We start from the raw sequence: 14,004 nt of genomic DNA, 5'->3' as shown, positions 1-14,004 counted from the left end.
TATTGTGTCTCTTTAACCAGTCACTACTAACCTGTCTTTGGTGAATTCACTTAATATCTTAATACCATGAATTTGGCAAGTCTACCGTTTTAATATAATTTCCTTACTTTTATACAATTTTCCTTTATGTCTCCGCTGCAAAAATGTGTGTCATGCTGTCTAATTCAATATAAATGCTGCCTTGACACATGTGTCAACAATGTGACATCACAGAGCATATCCAATCACAGGCTGTATTTGATGTGCTTGAATGATTGTGTCAGCTGGTGCATAACACTGTCAGCTGACCCCTCCCCCTGCTGGACGTGGTTGGCCACCTGGTGTCCATGGAGACACAGCTGTTAAGTGGGTGAGAAAGACTGAAGAACGCAGAACTCATCATAAGATGACATCTGTCCGTCCTCAATGAGCACACAACATATTTCCTCTTCAAGAGTTGGGAGATCACTTGTGGACGCTTCAGAAAACGAGTGTCAGTGTTCATTAAACCAATGCTTGAGATTATATTGAAAACTAAATCTTAAACACAGACGCATTAGTTACTGTATATAATTAGTAGGGCTGTCAAATGATTAATCGTGATTAATCGCATCCAGAATAAAAGTTTGTGTTTACATAATATATGTCTGTGTAATGTGAATATTATATTTGTATTTATAAAAACATACACATACAAGCATATATTTAAGAGAAATATCAAACATAAACATTTATAAACATTTAAATAAAATTTTAATGATTGGGAAATTTGGATAAATACATCTACAGTAAATATTTCCTAAAAATACAATATATTCATGTATGTGTATGTTTCTGTGTTTATAAATACAAAAATGTACACAGACATATATTATGTCAACACAAACTTTTATTTTGGATGCGATTAATCACGATTAATCATTTGACAGCCCTAATAATTAGTCATTAAACAACAATTCAGAATTCCCAGAAAGTTCCTGTCAATATACAGAACAGTGCCTGGAAGTGTATATGTTAATACAGATGGTACTTAATAGAGAAACATGTGGTCCATTAAAGGGATAGTTATCCAAAATAAAAACGTTGTGATCATTTATTCACCTCCATGTTGTTCAAAACATTATATTTCAAGAAAAGTGTCTGTTCTCCGGAATATCATCTTTTGTGATTTGCAGTCATGCGGGTTAGAAATGAAATTGGTGAATAAATATTTTGGAGTGAATCTCTTTAAAATGAGCTTCACTGTATAAAGACTAAGTTGTTAATGCATAAAAAACCTCAAGACTTTTATGAAATAGTGTGTCATGGGACAAAGGATTTTTTTGTGTCAATGTTTAAGAAAAACGACTCACTCGTTGATTTGGTAATGCTTAACTTAAGTATAGTGTGTCGTCTCATGAAGGACTTTAAAGGGAGGAGTAGTTTAAAGGGATGTAAACCTTCAGTATATGTGGGTGACGCGGTGGTTTCTGAAGGATTACCTTAATAGGTAAATAAAAATAAGCTTTGTCCAAACAAAGGCGTTTAAACCCACTGTGAGTGTCCCGAGCTGACGTGTCGACGGTGCAGATGATCTCTCTGTCATACAAATGTTAAACGCGCACATGAATGGTTGGCCTTTCTACTGTATGCAGCCACGCGCCGTTCCGATGCTTACATGCCCGCAGGTGTTCACGCGCATTCCAGCAGGTGTTCACGCGGGGAGCCGCGCGCGCTGAGTGGATTTGAGCGGGCCGTGGGAGGAGTCTCATTAGCAGGTCAAAGCGACACGGCACGCTCTTCTTCACGCTTTTAATCTCCTCTGTTCTCCTCCTCTCGTTTCATCTCGTCTGTTCCTCGCAATTCTGCTTTCGTTCCGCTGCCTATGTGGTCCTGAAAACACTCACCCCCCCCCCTCCTCTCTTTTTAGTGGACTTGCTAGACAGTAGTTTGAACAAACCACTAACCTCAAGTCGCTCCTAATCGTCCTGGGACAGTTGTAACGAAAAAGCTGACTTTAATCGAAATACTTTTCTTAAGGTGCTCCCGATATATATATTTTCTCGACAGGAAAACGAAAACTCTGGCATTGTGTAACGTGGTGATACAAAATGGATATTTGTTTTTCTATGGGATGGTGATGCAAGATGGTATTTTGGGGGGAAATCTTGTCTCGTGAACACTTAAAGGAGATGCTAATAAAATACGTTTATTTTAAGTTGTTAGTGAGAATAAAAAGTAAATCTTCATTGTGGTTCTAAACTGAAAGTACTTCAGTCCTTATAATTGTGAATTAAGGCGCCAGTTGCATAAACGTAACAGTTTTGCATAAAGTTAACTTAGTTAAGACCAATCAGATTTCAACTATAGACCCTCTCCCTTTTTATGTAACTGACTTACAGAAGTTATATCCAGTCTTGAAGTAAAAACTCAGATGACTAATTTATAAAACTAATCTAAGTAGTTTACCGGCCCTTGGTTTGACCAAACAGACTCGAACTGATAACAAACACTGGACGAGACACAGCAAGGCATGTTTATATAGTTTACATATTTATTAAAGCACCCTTATTTACATCTGCGACGAATATGGCTCAGGATCATGATTCTTGGACGTTTTCAAGTGACTGTAAAAAACTGAGGAACAATTGGAAAGCAAACGTGAAAAATAAATAAATAAATTAAACGGATACATAATAATAATATACACATGCGGAGGCATATTCAACAAAAATAAATACTTGTCCTGGCTTTAATATAAAGTCACTTGTTCAAACGGTTTAACACCAATGTTGTGCCTATATGAACAAACAGCAGAAAACGGAACAATCATCGTAACAATGCGATTGCAGAATCATATATTGTGACGTAATGACGCGAGTCAGTAAATTCCAAGGTGATTTCGACTCGGTGATGTCATTTCTTCCGGCCTTTTCCCGCCACTAGTCGATGACGCAGACGCCGGAGCTTTTCTATTTCACTCCACGTTCCGTCTTTCCTTCGGTGTCACGGTGCCCGTTCTTCTTCGCTTTGAGTAGAAATCTACAAGAAAACAATTCATTAATAATAGTATAAAAATGAACACCATATACTACAGTTTATCAATTGACTACAGTTACAATATGATGCGTGCATTAATAACGTGTAGGAAATGCCTCACATGGCGCAGTTTGCTATACTTATACAATACAACTTTATTTTGGGTTGTCAGTCATTCATCTACTGATGTTATGTATGAGTAACGGTTATCATACCTGTGATGCGCAAATCTGTGAGCCTTTTCGTCCGGGCGTGAGCTGCCGTTTTACGAGATTTCCGAGGGGTAACGTCACGTTTGTCTGCCTTGTTCTCTCTGTTTAACGCGTTCACAGACGCAGAACGACCCCCACAATGTGCTTGAACTTTAGCGAATATTTCTCTTTTCGGTTCTTTAGACACGGCGGTCGTGATTCGCTCCCGGTAGAACGCAGGACAGTCGTCGGCCGGACTCTCCTCCCATTCCAGTTCACCGTCCAGCGGGCGCCCTTCGCTGAAGTCGAAATTCCATCTCAGCCGATCCCGCTCGGCGATTTCTTTCAGTTTGGACGTCAACTCTCGCTGTAGCTCGTCGTGGTCAACGGGACCGAAGAGATTTCGGCAGGTTCCTTTGCGCTTCAGTAGAGGGACAACCTGAGGGGAAATATCGCTGCTCTTCTGCCCCGAGACGATTTCCGTTGCGGTCAGTCTGTCCGTGGCAATGGAGGACGGAAGGACGGAAGACATCGCTGATGTTGTCGAAAAGTGGCCGAACGGGTGTGAAGTAACAAAGGGCCAAAACGCACATCGGTGTGGATTGAACACACGTCGTTGTAAAGTGTTTAACCTCCAGCTCTCGTCGTGAATGATCTCAGCGAGTCAGATTTAAAGTACTGCGCCTCACCACCGTGAAACCACATGCTTCTTTGCCATTGGTCACTACCCTTCTGATTCATTTTGTATGCCCGCCTCTGTTAAGCTGTGATTGGTTAGACCCACCCCTTTTTGATCCTGATTGGCCAGAGTCGGATATATCTGACTGTGATTGTTTATCCACCACTTGGTTTTCTTTACTGATTATCCCCCACACCCATTACGCGACTGAGGGTGACTAATGCATTTTATTTTTAGTCAGTAAAGTTAATGTACTTCATATTAAAGCATTACAGTCATATGTAATTTATAATACAGTGCAATTAATAAATGGTCGTATTATAAGATTATGTTTTTCTATAAGATAGCACACATACCTGGCTTACGAATATATGACGTCTGCATTTACATAGTTTGCTCATCTGAAATACGTCTCAGAGATGTCTGCTTTCAGACGTCATATGGACATCTAGAAGATGTCTGTATGATGTTTATGATTTTAAATGGATGTAAAGCAGCTCCTTCTAAGATCTTTAGCAGATGTTTTTACGCAGAAGATCTCCAGATCTATAACAGACGTATTACAGACGTCAAATAGACGTAAGACAGATGGATTGTGCTATCTGGGATGTTTCTACTGGTTCTGGTACTATGTATTTTCTGTGACAAAACTGTGAATGCGCTATAGACATAAATATGACTCAACCGAATCAGTGGATGATGAATCCTTCCTTCCGATACAATTAAACTAATGTGTGAAACAAAAAGCCATACATTGGTTGACAATACATACGTTTTTGTCTAATTTTGTCGATTTAAACTGCATGCTATTTATACACACGGTTATTGATAATAGATTACTTACTGACACTCCAGTCTACATGAGCCATAAGTACTTATTAAATCAATTATACGGGTCGCTGTCGTGTATCATTATTAAACCTTTTTATTTTTGCAATTAACTGTTACATTAAAGGCAAATATAACATATCAGTTACAATTACATCAAACCAAGTACGAAGAAAAATATGTACAAGAAAAGAGTAAATATCGCATCTGTTTAATCTAGTTATTACAAAGTATACTTTATAATAGAAAGATAATGTTAGACAGGCTCAGAAATGAACAGTTCCTGGTCTCCTGTTAGGGATTTGGTAGTAAAACAGCGTCCCCTAGTGATAACAACATGGTTTAACGTTAAAAACACCCTCCCCATATAGGGCACAATCTGATCTACAAAGTAACACAGCGCCCCCTAGTGATGACAATATAGTTTAACGGTTAACACGCGCACAATCTGATACATTTTGTACAAGTCTGTCCGTTTCTCTCTGTCCGTCTCTCTGTCTGTCTGTCTCTCTGTCTGTCTGTCTGTCTCTCTTTCTCTGTCTGTTTGTCTCTCTCTGTCTGTCTGTCTGTCTCTCTCTCTCTCTGTTTGTCTCTCTCTTTCTGTGTCTGTCTGTCTCTCTCTCTTTTCTCTGTCTCTCTCTCTGTCTGTCTGTCTCTCTCTCTCTCTCTGTCTGTCTCTCTCTCTCTTTCTGTCTGTCTCTCTTTCTCTGTCTGTTTGTCTCTCTCTCTGTCTGTCTGTCTGTCTCTCTCTCTCTCTCTTTCTTTCTCTGTCTGTCTCTCTCTCTCTTTCTCTGTCTGTTTGTCTCTCTCTCTGTCTGTCTGTCTCTCTCTTTCTTTCTCTGTCTGTCTCTCTCTCTCTCTCTCTCTCTCTCTGTCTGTCTGTCTCTCTCTCTCTCTCTCTCTCTCTCTCTCTACCATTACTATGATGAAGCAGAAAACAGTTAATGTGATCAACATAAACAGACTTTTATGAGAATAAAGGTCTACATGTCTGTGTTAGCTGTCACGGTTTGAGTTTTGAAGCTGGAAGGTGAAAATGTCCTAGAAAGAGTCCTGTGATCAATTTGATGAATTCTGATGATTTAAAGATTTCAATTGACACCATTAAGGCCTAATCCTATCAATGCTCTCACCCAACGTGTTCACTCGAGACCGGCAAAAGACAAACACATGAAGCATATATTCTAAAATCTTGCATTACACATTTCTACACGGTCGCTGAGTGTCACTTTTATAAAAGAAACAATGACAAAAACCCAAATTCACCCTGCTCTGGTTGTCTTTGTTAGAAAAAACAATTATATTTAATTACATTCTTCCTACATTCGCTATGACTGTACACGACTGTACGCGTTTTCTGTGAACGTTTTAATGACCAAAACCACAGTTTCGTGACGCCGCTTGTAACATGAGCGGAAATGACGTTATGACGCGCGACCTTACGATGGTAATATTTTCTGAGGCGCACGAGAGTTGCGCGTGCGAACGGCACGGCAGCAGCAAACCACTTCATCGTTTTTATTCCCGTTGAAACGGAGTTCAATGCGACCGCGTGCCGTTCGCGTATAACGCCCAGAGAAGTTATTGTCGCGCCAGTCCTCAGACCGTCTCTCGTGGTTAACGCGCTCCGTTACCGGGCAGTAGCGGGATGCGCGAGCTCCTCATTCCCGGGGAACTTCTGTGATTGCGTTATTTTAATGTAAGCTCGGATTTAAACCGGATTTAAATTGGATGTTGTGTCGAGTGAGTTACGGAGTTGTAGTGATTTATTCGGCGCCGAGTTCGTTACCGTTGTGTTTAACTTAACTGACTTCGTTCAGGTGTGTTAGTTCAGCACGCGTGGGTTTGGTTCGGGTTCAAATCACAGCCTACTTCGTTGAAAAATCGGGTTTAGTTAGTCGAGCTTGTGTGTTTGGTTCAGGTTAAAGTCACGAGCGGGCTCGGGTGTAGGTCGCAGGTGCGATGGCTAAAGGCGAGTGTAAGAAATCTGGCACGGATGAACATCATCCGAGCGGCCGCACCGAGTCTGAAGTGTTCGACGACGGGACGAACACGTTCTTCTGGTGAGTACAACACACCGTCACGAACACACGAGCATCTTTGTGTGCGATTTTGTTCACGTACTGGCAAATGCAAATAAAACTATGCAACTACATCAAAAAGCATTCAAATGAAGGGGTGCTGCTCTGATGACGCAATACAGATCGACATGTAGTTTTCGGATTTATACGAGATTTGAGATGACAGCACGAACTACACGAACTACCACTGCTGCGCGTGTGCGAGGCTGTTGGTCGGGAGTATTACGGCTTTTCTGCAACCTCAGCTGAATGGGACTCGATCCGTTAAAAGCTTTGGGATGGACAGATCTCTATCCCTCTCTCCCTCTCTCACACACTGATGTCAATAAACACTGTAGATGCATCTGTAGTTTATGTAAGGTAACTGCTGTCATCTCTTTAAACTACACGTGAATCTGTGTTATGTCAACAGACACCACTTTTTGATGTAGTTTTATTGGCACGGGAAAGTAACTTGATGTTGCTTTAATGTGATTTGGATTTAGCCTGGTACAGTAGAAGTTGACCTTTCCTGATCTCTGCTCTTTCATGGTGTTGTGTGTGTTGGAGTGTGCGTTTTGAGGTGTGGTTGTGTTTATGATCTCCGTACCAGCTCAGCAGGTTTGAAAGTAAGATGAATGCCAACACTTCTGTCTGTCTTATATGCATTAAAGGGATAGTAAACAACAGAAAGTTGCTTTATTATTTTATTCACACTCATGTTATTTGAAATCTATGTATGTGAAAAACGAGATGTCTTAGTGGATTTGTGTCCATACATTGAATAAACAAATAACTTGGTACTTGTCGCTTTATTGCTTCCTGAACTCTCTGTAAGTCGCTTTGGATAAAAGCGTCTGCTAAATGCAAATCTAAGTCAATGGTGGATAATGTTGATTGGTTACCAGCGTTCCTAATACATTAACTGTGTCTCGGTTTGAACTATATCCCTTTAAATAGGGCCTTGGATGTGTGCTTTATAAATAGAAATAGTGTTATCCTGCAACCATTTGAGATGTGATTTCTGCCAATAGCTGCACTAACAAGTGTCCACTTGGTTCATTTTCTGTCTGTCTCTCTTTCTGCAGGAGGGCACACACCTTGACCGTACTGTTCATTCTGACCTGCGCTCTGGTTTATGTGACGCTGTTGGAAGAGACGCCACATGACACAGCGTACAACACTAAAAGGTGCAGACCGGTCTGTGTGTACTTATCCTTCAACACTAAATGTTCAAAATGATCACCAGGACTAAGCAGAACAAAAAGAGCACAGTTTAGAGAACCAGAGAACTCTCACACACTTGTGAGCAGGAGCTAAGGTTAAAGTGAGCTGTAGTGTCACATGGTTGAAGTTGGCAAATGTCATGGTTTCTATTGGCTAACAGGATTATGTAACACGTCTGCTGCTAAAAACAAAGTCCAGGTCACTGACTGACCCACTGTGCTTTAAAACACCCGACCTTCATCAGATGAGAAAACTTCTTATGTGTAATATGTTGGATTTTATTGGCTTTAGCTAAGAGACATATTTGAGGTTTGAATAAACCACCAACTATTCACATTCATCTTTCTTGCATAAAACTCTGTTGTTTGTGCTACCAACGTAAATAGGGCCTCAGGTTGTGCGATTTGTTAGGTGATTTCTATTTCATTGTTTTAATGCAAAATATGTATGAAATGATATCGACACACAATAAAAAATGACCCAAGCTATATGTAGATACCAGAAATTTTGTTTGCAATATTCCAAACACATTTTCCAAAGAACTTCATGACATATGAGTCTGGTTTTGCATTTGTAAGTGGGTGTTATTTATGTTATCCTTGTTTGTGTGTGTTTCAGAGGAATTGTGGCCAGTATCCTGGTGTTCCTTTGCTTTGGTGTGACACAAGCAAAAGATGGTCCCTTCACACGGCCTCATCCAGGTCAGACCACTAAAATCTTTCTGATCTTAAACAGGTCAGACCAGTAACCTTTACTCCACTAACCATAACCTTAGGCACACATCACATGACCTTCATTTTAGCTTAAGCTTTTTTTATCAGTGCAGTGCAGTCATAACATTTCTACAGTCGAGTTGTGATGCCATGTTTGTGAGATGGCATGGAATAGTTGTGATTGTGAGACTATGAGAATGACTTATTACCATGATTTCCAGTAGCATGACGCTCATTTGTTAAAAGGGTAACAAACAATCCTTTTTTAAAGTTGGCAGTGAAGCATGACGAAACACTTCATGACCGTGTCTGTCTGCTTTACATTGTATACAAAACCGTTTAATAATTGAACACACACCTAGTGTTCTTGCTGAAAAAGCATTGGAAAGTCATGCTTTGTCGAGTCAATTTGTGTTTGTGCAATAAAAACGTTCTACTTGTACGTCTTGAAATTACAAATAGATAAGATTCCTTAAACACTACACAGAACAAGACTTTGAAAAGATTAAAGTGTTCCAGGTTGGTTAAGAATGTCAAATCACAGAACAAGCGTGCATAGCAACAATCTATAGAAACTCTGCTTCCTCTAACACACACAGACACACACACACAATCTCTCTGTTGTGCAGGTTTGACATGCAGGTTGTTATGAGGACTCGCTCTGCTGGACAAGCTGGTTGAGCGCTTGCAACATGTCAGGTTAAGATGTCACCAGAAGAGTGACACAAAATACCTGACAAATGCAGATACACATAAGTTTAGCTTCCTGTTGAATTGGTAACCGTGTTGAATTTCAGTCCCTGGTAATTAAAGGTTTTAGAGGAGATTGTTCAGAGGATGATGGAGGCAGGGTGTGGTTGAAAGAGTGTTTGGGGAGTTGATCGTAGAGACGGACTCTAGGGATACAGAGAAGGAGGTGCAGAGATGCAAACACACTGTTGTAACAGTGTCAATCTGTCAAAGCAAAACATCTTCACACATTCTTTATAACAAGAATAATCTGGTTCCCTGGTTTCCAACTGATTTATATGGAGGAACAATTTCCATAAGGATGATTTGCATTGACTTAGGGAATGTGCCGTCTTGGCCAATAACTCGCAGGAAGTGAAGTGCTGAGAGAGTTCTTTTGACTTTCAGAGCACAGGTTAACAGCAGTAGAGTAACAAAACAGACTCTATGCTCAAATTTAAATTTTGTAATTTGTATGTTTGTCTGCAGCTTACTGGCGTTTTTGGCTGTGCGTGTCTGTTGTTTATGAGCTCTTCCTCATCTTTATCCTCTTCCAGGTTTGTCATTAATCTCAGAACATACTCGCTGCATTTTGTTGGCATTGTGTAATTTCAAATGACTTTTTTTGTGGTAGACTGTACATGATGGAAGACAGTTCATGAAATACATCGACCCACATTTAGGCGTCCCACTACCAGAAAGAGACTATGGAGGAAACTGTCTCATTTATGATCCTGGGAATGCTACAGACCCCTACCACAATATCTGGGTACACATTATTTTATATACAACAATAAAGAGTCCGTCTTGGAAGTTATTTCTTTGTGTGAAAAAGAGTTACACACTTCATCTTTTAAAAAGTTTCTTTGGATCAACAGGACAAAATTGACGGGTTTGTTCCTGCCCATTTTCTCGGCTGGTACATTAAGGTTGGTTAACTCCCTACATAACTGAATCTCTTCAAAATGCTTTGACATCTATTGCCATGGCAATAGGTTCCTAATTCCATGAGCTAATCTGGCTCTGACAGGCAAACACGTTTCACATTTTATGCCTTCAGCATTAAAGATGGAATTAAAAACTTACTTGCACATCTGTGTTTCTCTCCGTGTGACAGACTCTGGTGATCAGGGACTGGTGGATGTGTATGATCATCAGCGTGATGTTTGAATTTCTGGAATACAGCCTTGAACATCAGCTGCCCAACTTCTCTGAGTGCTGGTGGGATCATGTGAGTCAACAAAACCACATACCTTTTCAATTCATGAGGTCACGTCTTTACCTGTGTATAAATAATTTCTGAGAATTTAGTTGATCTGCACTGGGTTTATTTTGAGGTATGTTTGTCTGAAATGTTGTACTCAAATTTTAATACCCTGTTTTGAGAAACAACAACAATTAATGATATATGGAAGACATCAAAGCCCACATGCATGGAATAAAAGTAACAAATATTAATTATTTAAAAAATGTTATGTCTTGCTCCAGTGGATCATGGATGTGTTGGTGTGCAATGGCTTGGGCATTTATTGTGGCATGAAGACCCTCGGCTGGCTGTCCATGAAACCCTATCAGTGGCAAGGATTGTGGAATATCCCAACATACAAGTACATTAACAAACACACAATTTACCAAAATGAATTTGCTATCATTAGTTAGTCCATGAATTAACTGTGGATCAAACCAACAACTCATTCTGCAATTGTGTGTTTCAGAGGGAAAATCAAGCGTATCGCTTTCCAGTTCACTCCCTACAGCTGGGCCAAGTTTGAATGGCGTCCCGCGTCGAGCCTGCGACGGTGGTTGGCGGTGTTGGGCATAATTTTCATGGTGAGTCACACTTGTACATTTTATCACTGCAGAATTATGTGATTTTAAATAAACTCTCCTTTCTTTTGCAGTTCTTGTTGGCGGAGTTGAATACGTTTTATCTGAAGTTTGTATTGTGGATGCCTCCCGAGCATTACCTGGTGCTTTTACGGCTGGTCTTCTTCGTAAACGTGGGTGGAGTGGCCATGCGAGAGATCTACGACTTTATGGACGATCCGTTAGTACAATTTAGAGCTCTTTTTACAACCATAGTGAGCTGTCTGCTGTCTACATAGACAGTATCCAGGTCTTATCTTACAAATCTTTGATAAGCAGCATTGATATTCATGACATTTTTTGTTGTTTATTTTAAATACAGAAACATTTTATAATTGTAGTTTGTCCTCCATCTTGGTTAAGTTTGTTGCAATGTATTCTGGGATTTATTTTATTCGCAAAGGATACATACTATTAGGTAGGCAGCTAATTTTTAACAAAATGTTCTTGCAAAAGCTCCATTTAAACATGTAATTTGGATTTTAGGAAATTCCATAAGAAATTGGGGCAGCAGGCGTGGATCGTGGCTACCATCACTGTAACAGAGTTTCTGATTGTGGTCAAATATGATCCCAAAACCATCATGCTGCCAATCCCCTTCTTCGTGACTCAGTGCTGGTTACTGGGAATCGTCCTCATCCTCATTTGGACCCTCTGGCGATTCTTTATTCGGTGATGACCGTTTATTCATACCGTCATCAGAAAAGGCTGCACGAGTTTTAACTGACCGTTTTTTGTGTTAACAGTGACATCACGCTGCGATACAAAGAAACATGCCGTCGTCGGCAGGAAGGGTCCACTGAGAGGGAAAGAGCCCCTGGAAATGCCGAAAGCAACATCGCAAGCTCGTCCACGTCCGGCCGCAGCAAACTAAACGGCAACATGGACACAATGCGACACAGGAAGTCGTGAATTCGTCCTGCCGGACGTATGGACTGCTTTGTGCTGCACATCACTACTAGACACGTTTGTATGTAAATGTGTGTGTTATTTGTAATCCTCGTTCAGAGCCTACCAACGCTCACTGTGTCTGTTGGGCTGCATCCAAATGAGCCAAACAAACAAATAATTTTCTCTTCTAATTCGGAGTGTTCTGTATTTAGATAAAAAATCTAGCTGTTACATAGGTGAGGCGTTTAAATTCGGGCTCCACGGTCACTTGTGTTGGGTTTATTTTTGATTTGGTGCTATGTTAGACGTATATCAACACTATTTTGGAACACTATGCAGTCAACTGAAAGTGGTATACACATAGCCAACAGTGAATTTAACAATTCTTATTTTTTCTTCCTGTACATTTCTGTTAAGGTAATTTAATAAATTAATGGGCAGCACATTTGTCCGTTGCAGGAATTTTAGGACCAACATCACAACCTCGCATGTGAGCTGCAGTACTATTTAAAAAGCACTTAAGAATAAGACTATTCATTTAGTTTCCTTTGAGATTAGCGTGTTTGTGACGCGAGCACCTCATGCACTAAGAGCAGTCAATCTTTCTGATCTGCTTCAAGATGGATTCAAGATGGATCAGGGCCATAACTGGACCAAATTATAACAACTTGACAAAGTTTCTGTTGTTCTTTTTGCATGCATCAAACCAAAACGGCCACAACGCTCAACTTGCTGATGCTTGTAGTCGAGCTTTGTTTCGTTTGTTCGCAGGATAACCTCTCAGTACCAAACACCTGTCGTGTTTGGGTCAAATAAGCTAATGCTGTAATTGTATAGCTACTGAAGTACATCACATCGGGTAGGTTGTGTGATGTTGTGTTTTGCTAACGTGTGTCTGTGTACCAATTATGTGCGAGTCCAAAAAAACTTGATATGAAATATCAACAATTATAATCTTACTGTGAATGTAAACGTGTAGTACTACTTAAGTGCCGTTGCCTCAGATGTCTCGTATGTTGTTACTGAAGTAGTAAGGGTCAATTTGATTTTATTAGAAAGGTCAACGTCCAAATAGAAGATTTTCTCATTCGAATTACGATCATAATAGTTTCTGTCTCGCTTTACAGATGTTGTAGTGAGATCATTGTCAGCCTCTTGTAGTGGTTTATGTAACCATGTCAAATGAGAAATATGAAAGGTCATATTTTATATTGTTTTCAGTAAATAAAGGGATTGTTTTTCCCTGCTGTGCTTTGAACCTTTGAGATGATTTATTCCTACTAAAGAGAACCTGCTGAAGTCTTGAGAAAGCCTTCTGAGAAAAATTCCGAGGAACATTGAAATGTGGGTGGAAAGGGAAATGCAATGTGTAGACAAAAATAAACGTGCAATTCTGAATGATGTGGAGCTTTTGCAAATAATAGCTGAATGGTACTCAAAATAATACAGAAAAATAAACAACATTCATTCATTCTTTGCATCAACTGTATTTTCTTATTGTCTGGAGTGCATTTCCTCATTTGTTTTATTCAATCTGTTGAATGTGTGTTTAAAACTGCTTTTTCTTTGCTGCACATTTGATTATATGAAATATTATTTTGATTATTATTATAAGTTTTAGTATGGAAGTCGGAAGCCTTTTTAATCAGTATGTCATAATAATAGAAAGTTTCGCATTATTACGAGATACTAAAACGTTATCTTGAGATACTAAAACGTTATCTTGAGATACTAAGACGTTATTATGAGATACTAAGACTTTATCATGATATACTAAGACGTTATTATGAGATACTAAGACGTTATCATGATATACTGAGACA

At 39.8% G+C, this 14,004-nt stretch overlaps 2 protein-coding genes across 3 annotated transcripts; one reads left to right on the top strand and one right to left on the bottom strand.

The window, feature by feature from the left end:
• Positions 1 to 2,472: 2,472 nt before the first annotated feature.
• Positions 2,473 to 3,922, bottom strand: cdkn1cb (cyclin dependent kinase inhibitor 1Cb). Its single transcript, XM_079450405.1, has 2 exons — positions 3,213 to 3,922; positions 2,473 to 3,000 (listed from the first exon to the last, which is right to left on the bottom strand). Exons 1-2 carry the CDS (start codon positions 3,718 to 3,720, stop codon positions 2,936 to 2,938), a joined length of 573 nt encoding a protein of 190 aa, XP_079306531.1. The 5' UTR covers positions 3,721 to 3,922; the 3' UTR covers positions 2,473 to 2,935.
• A 2,208-nt stretch (positions 3,923 to 6,130) lies between these two features.
• ptdss2 (phosphatidylserine synthase 2) lies at positions 6,131 to 13,672 on the top strand. Of its 2 annotated transcripts, none has more exons than XM_079449708.1 (13): positions 6,131 to 6,394; positions 6,617 to 6,758; positions 7,844 to 7,945; positions 8,601 to 8,683; positions 9,914 to 9,981; positions 10,059 to 10,193; positions 10,303 to 10,353; positions 10,542 to 10,655; positions 10,913 to 11,031; positions 11,140 to 11,254; positions 11,326 to 11,471; positions 11,777 to 11,962; positions 12,037 to 13,672. In XM_079449708.1, the coding sequence occupies exons 2-13, from the start codon at positions 6,658 to 6,660 to the stop codon at positions 12,200 to 12,202; spliced, it is 1,386 nt and encodes a 461-aa protein (XP_079305834.1). In that variant the 5' UTR covers positions 6,131 to 6,394; positions 6,617 to 6,657; the 3' UTR covers positions 12,203 to 13,672. The 2 variants fall into 2 exon arrangements, with proteins under 2 accessions (XP_079305834.1, XP_079305835.1); XM_079449709.1 differs by having other exon boundaries at positions 6,138 to 6,515.
• Positions 13,673 to 14,004: the final 332 nt, after the last annotated feature.

This window comes from Barbatula barbatula (assembly GCF_947034865.1).
Source record: "Barbatula barbatula genome assembly, chromosome: 25".
In the NCBI taxonomy this organism is placed as follows: domain Eukaryota; kingdom Metazoa; phylum Chordata; class Actinopteri; order Cypriniformes; family Nemacheilidae; genus Barbatula; species Barbatula barbatula.
This window is presented reverse-complemented; position numbering and strand designations above follow the sequence as displayed.

Excerpts from the sequence above, each read along its gene's own strand:
- cdkn1cb (XM_079450405.1), bottom strand. The coding sequence starts at position 3,720 with ATGTCTTCCGTCCTTCCGTCCTCCATTGCCACGGACAGACTGACCGCA. Across the intron at positions 3,001-3,212 it reads CACAGATTTGCGCATCACAG|ATTTCTACTCAAAGCGAAGA; the intron begins GTATGATAACCG and ends GTTTTCTTGTAG.
- ptdss2 (XM_079449708.1), top strand. The coding sequence starts at position 6,658 with ATGGCTAAAGGCGAGTGTAAGAAATCTGGCACGGATGAACATCATCCG. Across the intron at positions 6,759-7,843 it reads GGGACGAACACGTTCTTCTG|GAGGGCACACACCTTGACCG; the intron begins GTGAGTACAACA and ends CTCTTTCTGCAG. Across the intron at positions 7,946-8,600 it reads ACAGCGTACAACACTAAAAG|AGGAATTGTGGCCAGTATCC; the intron begins GTGCAGACCGGT and ends TGTGTGTTTCAG.